The sequence below is a fragment of the Mchenga conophoros genome, linkage group LG23 (assembly GCF_057382185.1).
Source record: "Mchenga conophoros isolate Kocher_MC1m ecotype Shallow Benthic linkage group LG23, M_conophoros_male_GT1.1, whole genome shotgun sequence".
Classification (NCBI taxonomy): Eukaryota; Metazoa; Chordata; class Actinopteri; order Cichliformes; family Cichlidae; genus Mchenga; species Mchenga conophoros.
The window spans coordinates 50,253,947-50,261,704 of record NC_140547.1 but is presented as its reverse complement, the minus strand read 5'-3'; the positions used below and the strand labels follow the sequence as shown (position 1 = coordinate 50,261,704).

At 43.0% G+C, this 7,758-nt stretch overlaps 1 protein-coding gene across 1 annotated transcript; it reads right to left on the bottom strand.

The window, feature by feature from the left end:
• Positions 1–269: 269 nt before the first annotated feature.
• Positions 270–6,968, bottom strand: LOC146548256 (NLR family CARD domain-containing protein 3-like). The gene is made up of 3 exons (XM_085266206.1): positions 6,695–6,968; positions 527–2,297; positions 270–447 (listed from the first exon to the last, which is right to left on the bottom strand). The coding sequence occupies exons 1-3, from the start codon at positions 6,966–6,968 to the stop codon at positions 270–272; spliced, it is 2,223 nt and encodes a 740-aa protein (XP_085122332.1).
• Positions 6,969–7,758: the final 790 nt, after the last annotated feature.

The following is a 7,758-nucleotide window of genomic DNA, read 5'->3' as shown; positions in this document are numbered from 1 at the left end:
AAAGGTGAGTTTGGCTTTAAAAGCATGAAAACACACTGCTGTCTTCAGGAAGGCTGCTCCAGTAACAGAAAGTCATCTACATGTGGGTTTAGTTCTGACTTTAGGGACAAGTAAAAAAATAAAATAAAATAAAAACATCTGTCCAGACAACCTGACAGTCAAAAATATAAACTCAGGAACTTAAAAGGAAAATTGTGCTGACTTTGAACGTCCGCATCAAGATAAACTTACAGATTTAAGAGTCAAAAAGTGTCAAAACGTCTGTATCCTTACCTGAGAGTTTCAAGTTTACTGTCAGGACTCTTTAGTCCAACACACAGCAAATCCAATTCTGAATCCTGCAGGTAGTTCGAGCTCAGGTCCAGCTCTCTCAGATGATTGGATGGGGAGCTGAGAATTTCAGACAAAGCTTCAAAGCTTCTTTTTGAGAGTTTACAATCTCTCAGCCTGAGGAAGAATAACAATGGAGACATATTATTTTATTCATCTAGCATTATTAAACATATTTGTTCATAGATTCACTTACAGCACTTTCTTGGATGCTTTGACCACTGGCAGCAGCTTCAAAAATGCCTTCTCTGAACGGGAGTATTTCTCCAGGTCGAACTCATCCAGATCTGATGACAGTAAGATGAAGACCAGAGCCGACCACTGAGCAGGAGACAGTTGATCTGTGGAGAGACGTCCTGATCTCAGGGACTGTTGGATCTCCTCCACTAGAGAACGATCATCCAGTTCATTCAGACAGTGGAACAGGTTGATGCTTTTCTCTGCAGACAGTTTCCCACTGAGCTTCTTCTTGATGTACTGGACTGTTTCCTGATTGGTCTGTGAGCTACTTCCTGTCTGTGTCAGCATGCATAGAAGATCCTGATTGGTCTGCAGTGAAAGACCCAGGAGGAAGCGGAGGAACAAGTCCAGGTGTCCATTTGGACTCTCTAAGGCTTTGTCCACAGCACTCTGGTAGAAGTCTTTTACAGTAAGTGTTTTCTGGAAGATTTTAAAGCGAGGAGATTGTTTCTTAAGCAGGTTGACTCCAGAGTTGATGAAGGTCAGATAGACATGAAGAGCAGCAAAGAACTCCTGAATGCTCAGATGGATGAAACAGTAAACAACGTTGTTGAACATGTGACACTCATCAGCTTTAAAGATCTGTGTGAACACTCCTGAGTACACTGAGGCTGCTCTGATATCGATGCCACACTCTGTCAGGTCTGATTTATAGAAGATCAGGTTTCCTTTCTGCAGCTGATCAAAGGCCAGTTTTCCCAGAGACTCAATGATCTTCCTGCATGAATCTGTCTCAGCTCCTCCATCATACTTGATGTCCTTCGTTTTTAGGTGAAATAGCACAAGGCGTAGGTAGAGCTCTGTGAGAGTCTTAGGCAGATCTTGACTCTCTTTGTTCTTCATGACAAACTCCAGAACTGTAGCAGTGATCCAGCAGAAGACTGGGATGTGGCACATGATGTGGAGGCTTCGTGATGTCTTGATGTGGGAGATGATGCTGCTGGCCTGCTCCGAATCTCCGAATCTCTTCCTGAAGTACTCCTCCTTCTGTGGGTCAGTGAACCCTCTGACTTCTGTCACCATGTCAACAATGTCACAAAGGATCTTATTGGCTGCTGCAGGTCGTGTGGTTATCCAGAGGCGAGCAGAGGGAAGCAGTTTCCCCCTGATGAGGTTTATCAGCAGCACATCCACTGAGGTGGACTTTCTAGGGTCAGTCAGGATTGCAGTTTTGTGGAAGTCCAGAGGAGGTCGACACTCATCCAGACCATCAAAGATGAACACAACCTGGAAGTCTTCAAAGATGTAGATTCCTGCTTTTTTGGTTTCAGTAAAGATGTGATGAACAAGTTCCACCAAGCTGAACTTTTCCTCTTTCAGCAGATTCAGCTCTCTGAAAGTGAATGGAAACATGAACTGGATGTCCTGGTTGGCTTTGTCTTCAGCCCAGTCCAGAGTGAACTTCTGTGTTAGGACTGTTTTCCCAATGCCAGCCACTCCCATTGTCAGCACTGTTCTGATTGGTTTATCTCTTCCAGGTGGGAGTTTAAAGATGTCTTCTTGTCTGATGGTTGTTTCTGGTCTGTCTGGTTTCCTGGATGCTGTTTCAATCTGTCTGACCTCATGTTCATCATTGACCTCTGCAGTCCCTCCCCCTGTGATGTAGAGCTCTGTGTAGATCTGACTCAGGAAGGTCGGGTTTTCTGTTGTAGAAATCCCCTCGAGCACACACTGGAACTTCTGCTTCAGGTCTGACTTGAGTTTGAGCTGACACTCAGTGAGAATCTCTGCATGAATAAACAGCAAATGACACAAATGAGAAAACTGCATTCTGGTTACTGTGGTTATGTGTTCAGTTCACTGGACTCTTGGTGTCATGATCCGGGTGAGTCTGAGTAACTTTCCACAGCATCAGCTCTCCTCGCCTGGGTGGAGCCCTCCTCACTCCTCCGTGCTCCTCACCTGTTGCCAATTACTCCGGCAGTATTTATGAGCAGCACTCACAATGAACCTTCTCCAGATTGTCTGCTTACCACAGTTAGTTCTCTGCCTCACATTTTGTCTTGTGCTCCTCAGCTTGTTTCGCGTAACCCTCTTTTCCTGTTCCCTAGTCGGCACCTGGATACATCTTCCAACTCTCGCCATAAGTCACGCCTCAGGATTCTGGCCTGCCACTGCTGGGAAAACTCACTCTTGCAAACTGCCATCCTCAGCTGCCTGCCTCCCTGTGCACCCACATCTCACTCTGTACCCAGATTTAATTCATCTCCTCCTCCAGCTGATCTCCACCTGCAGCCACATAACACCTCTTAGTTTTTAAATCTTGGACTCATTCACTACACTGTGGACCACTCTGATTATTATCTCCTTTGTTCCAGTGATCCTGGATAGTTTCTATTCGCCCGATTCTGCCCCTGTTGTTCCTTTGACCTGCCTCAGCTTATGTTCTGGCCTCAGCTCTGCACTTCTCATAATACCTCGCTTGCTGTTGAATTTAGCCGTGATTCAGCTTTCTCTGTCAAGAAATCTAGTAAAATACATTTCTGTTAAAAGTCACTCAGCCTCCGTTTTTTGGTTCTGTGCTTGACTCCATTCCTTTTCATGAGCCATTGAGCCCTGACACTTGGGTTATAACTGAGGGCAGGTTTTATAGAGACACATTTGATTTAATTGTGTTTATTTATACAGCACCAAATCAATACTAGCAACATTTCACATATTACATAAACAACAATATGGAGCCAGTGATGAATAAATATGTAGAATAAATGAAAGAATTTCAAGTATAAAAGTTTTTTTTATTAATTCCTCCAAATAACAACAACAGTCACCCCAATGTGCTTTATATTGTAAGATAAAGAACCTACAATAATACAACAGAAAAAACCCCAACTATCTTTTTGGGTCCTGAAAACTGAAGGCTCTGCCTCCCATTCTACTTTTAAATACTCTGTGAACAACAAGTAGGCCTGCAGAGCGAGAGCGAAGTGCTCTAATAGGGGGATATGGTACTACAAGGTCATTAAGATAAGATGGGGCCTGATTATTTAAGACCTTGTATGTGAGGAGCAGGATTTTGAATTCAATTCTGGATTTAACAGGAAGTCGATACAGGAGAAATCTGCTCTCGCTTTCTAGTCCCTGTCAGGACTCTTGCTGCAGCATTTTGGATTAACTGAAGCCTTTTCAGCGAGTTTTTAGGACTTGCTGATAATAATGAATTACAGTCATCCAGCCTTGACGTAATAAATGCATAAACTTGTCACGGCTGGGGCAGCAGTCGTGCGGTGGAGTTAAATGAGGACCCAAGTTGCAGACAGTGGTGGAGATGCGAGTGAGGTTTTATTTACAGTGAACAAACCAAGGTGAGGGCAGAACTAAACATAAACCTAAACTGGAAAAACTACAGTGGCTTGCAAAAGTATTCGGCCCCCTTGAACTTTTCCACATTTTGTCACATTACAGCCACAAACATGAATCAATGTTAGTGGAATTCCAGGTGAAAGACAACACAAAGTGGTGCACACGTGAGAAGTGGAACGAAAATCATACATCATTCCAAACATTTTGTACAAATAAATAACTGCAAAGTGGGGTGTGTGTAATTATTCAGCCCCCTGAGTCAATACTTTGTAGAACCAGCTTTTGCTGCAGTTACAGCTGCCAGTCTTTTAGGGTCTGTCTCTACCAGCTTTGCACATCTACAGACTGAAATCTTTGCCCATTCTTCTTTGCAAAACAGCTCCAGCTCAGGCAGATTAGATGGGCAGCGTTTGTGAACAGCAGTTTTCAGATCTTGCCACAGATTCTGGATTGGATTTAGATCTGGACTTTGACTGGGCCGTTCTAACACATGGACATGTTTTGTTTTAAACCATTCCATTGTTGCCCTGGCTTTATGTTCAGGGTCGTTGTCCTGCTGGAAGGGGAACCTCCGCCCCAGTCTCAAGTCTTTTGCAGACTCCAAGAGGTTTTCTTCCAAGATTGCCCTGTATTTGGCTCCATCCATCTTCCCATCAACTCTGACCAGCTTCCCTGTCCCTGCTGAAGAGAAGCACCCCCAGAGCATGATGCTGCCACCACCATATTTGACAGTGGGGATGGTGTGTTCAGAGTCATGTGCACTGTTAGTTTTCCACCACACATAGCGTTTTGCATTTTGAACAATAAGTTCCATTTTGGTCTCATCTGACCTGAGCACCTTCTTCCACATGTTTGCTGTGTCCCCCACATGGCTTGTGGCAAACTGCAAACGGGACTTCTTATGGTTTTCTGTTAACAATGGCTTTCTTCTTGCCACTCTTCCATAAAGGCCAACTTTGTGCAGTGCACGACTAATAATTCCCCCACCTGAGCTGTAGATCTCTGCAGCTCGTCCAGAGTCACCATGGGCCTCTTGGCTGCATTTCTGATCAGCGCTCTCCTTGTTCGGCCTTGTTCGATTACACACAGGTGCACTCTATTTAGTCATTAGCACTCATCAGGCAACGTCTATGTGCAACTGACTGCACTCAAACCAAAGGGGGCTGAATAATTACGCACACCCCACTTTGCAGTTATTTATTTGTAAAAAATGTTTGGAGTCATGTATGATTCTCATTCCACTTCTCACGTGTGCACCGCTTTGTGTTGGTCTTTCACCTGGAATTCAAATAAAACTGATTCATGTTTGTGGCTGTAATGTGACAAAATGTGGAAAAGTTCAAGGGGGCCGAATACTTTTGCCACTGTAACAGACAAACCTGAAAACATAAGGACAGCGGGGAATACACAGAGATGACACAAAGAAGGCTGGATAGAGAGACGAGTAGTAACACTGATTAACACAGTAATGCAGACGACACAACGAGGAACACAGGCAGACACATACTATAAATACACACAAGGTAATGAGGGAATGACACACAGGAGGGGAGCACAGCTGATCCTAATTCACAAGACGAGACACAAACCTTCAAAGTAAAACAGGAAACAGACTGTTTTACAACACAAACTCGGGGACACGAACAGAACACAGAGGAAAGACACAGGTAGAGATCAACCTAAGAACTAATACAAAATCAGAATTAACACAAAGTACACAAGGTGATACCAAAAATGAAACAAAACGCTGAACGACCCAGGACCATGACAGAACTAGTTTTTCAGCGTCACTCTGAGACAGGATATTTCTAACTTTAGAGATGTTGCACAAATGGAAGAAAGCAGTCTTGCATATTTGTTTAATATGTGCGTTGAAGGACATGTCCTGGTCAAAAATGACTCCAAGGTTCCTCACAGCGTTACTGGAGGCCAAGGTAATGCCATCCAGAGTAAGAATCTGCTTAGATACCATATTTCTAAGATTTTCAGGGCCGAGTACAATAACCTCAGTTTGATCTGAATTAAGAAGCAGAAAGTTAGCGGCCATCCAGGTCTTTATGTCTTTAAGACGTTCCTGCAGTTTAACTAATCGGTGTGTGTTATCTGACTTCATGGACAGATGGAGCTGGGTATCATCTGCATAGCAGTGTAAATGTATGCTATGTCTTCTAATGATGCTGCCTAAGGGAAGCTTGGTAACGGGAGCGTTGCCAGCAGAAGGCTGAAGTGGAATCTCCCAGAAAGCTGCAGAAGAAAAAACATGAGCTGAAATGGTGGATTTCAGTCAAATAAGGAGAACTGTGGCTTTCCTCCAACTTTTGACCAATCACCTTAGTGTCCTGTTTATCAACCATAATAAAAAGCATTTACTGTCTGGGCATTTTTTTGTTTGGGTCTCCAAACAGCAGAAAGAAATGGCAGCCATTTTTTTAACTTTACCTTCAACTGGTAAATAGATTTAAGAGAAAGCACTTTGATCATATTTGTGACGTGTCCCAAACTGTTGTTGTCGCCTCATTTATGTTGATAAAACAGCTCTAAAACCAATCTGACAATATAAATCTGTAAAATGGGCAGAAAACCTGCTGCTGGTCCCATTTTAATCAAACCAACCCAAAGAGCAGATATTCATGTGTACACAGGAGGTTATTTGTGCAGATGCATAAAACATAAACTGTTGGCTTTCTGCAGTCTCTCACTCCTGAAAGTGTTGGCAAGTGTTTTGGATTTGTTATTTATATAGATTTTAATGGCATCTGTGTAATGTTAACTAAGGTTTTTATTGTTTATGTATTTTTTGTTTAGTCATTCCCTGACTTACCTGTGGGTTCTGGGATGGTTTTATTTAAATTCTCCAACAGATCATTCTTGTTTATCCTCCCCAAAAGATTTTTAGCAACTTCAAAAGTGTTGATAGAGTAGGTATCAAACATCAGATCCACTATGTTCGTCCTCTCTGCATTCTCCAGTTTACTCACTGGGATTGCTGGTAAACCTTCTACAGACCCGTTCTTCAGATGCCACTTAAATTTTTCAAAGTCATCACGTTCCAAATCCTCCAAAGTCCCCAGAAGGATTTCTTTAGGTGTCGTCATCTTTTACCCTGTAAGGACCCGATAAACAAAGACTGTAACAACAGCTGGAGAGGTAATTGTCTGATTTATCAGAATTTAACTTGATTCTAACAGCAGTTCATCACAATAAATTTCTAAGGCTCAGAATGCAACAAAATTGCACATAAAGAAGCACATAGAGAAGTATCCAAGTAACACTTTGCTACAATATAAAACAAACTATTATAAATAAAGAAAATATATAAACTAAATATATACACTACCCGTCAAACGTTTTAGAACAGCCCAATTTTTCCAGTGTTTTTGTCACGGTTTGCGAGCCGTGTGTAAATTATCAAAGGACCCTTTATGCAGGCAGCTCAGATGCAAGTGAGTTTATTCATCACATGGTGATACAAACAGAAATGGCGAAGGTGAGCATGGAAACTAAGCAAAAACCTAAACTGGGAAAACTAACAGTACACGAATATGAAGAATTACACGAAGGGAAGACGAAAACACGGAACACAAGGGGTGGGAGCAAAGCACCACAACACATCACTATAGGGCTTCGGAGCGTGATGTCACGGGGGTGGGCGTGGAAAGGATTTTGGCCCGATTCACCATTTTGGGGGTCTAAGCTAGGAGCGATAGCATAGTCATGGTTCGTACTTGCTGTGTGCTCGGCTGCAATGTTCGATCTTACGACCGGCACGGGAATAAGGTTGGATTGTCTTTTTATGCTTTCCCAACCTGGAAGCGACATGAGGCAGCTCGTGTATCGATGTTACCAAACGAAGGCGTCTAGCCTGGATAGCAGCTGTGAGATGAG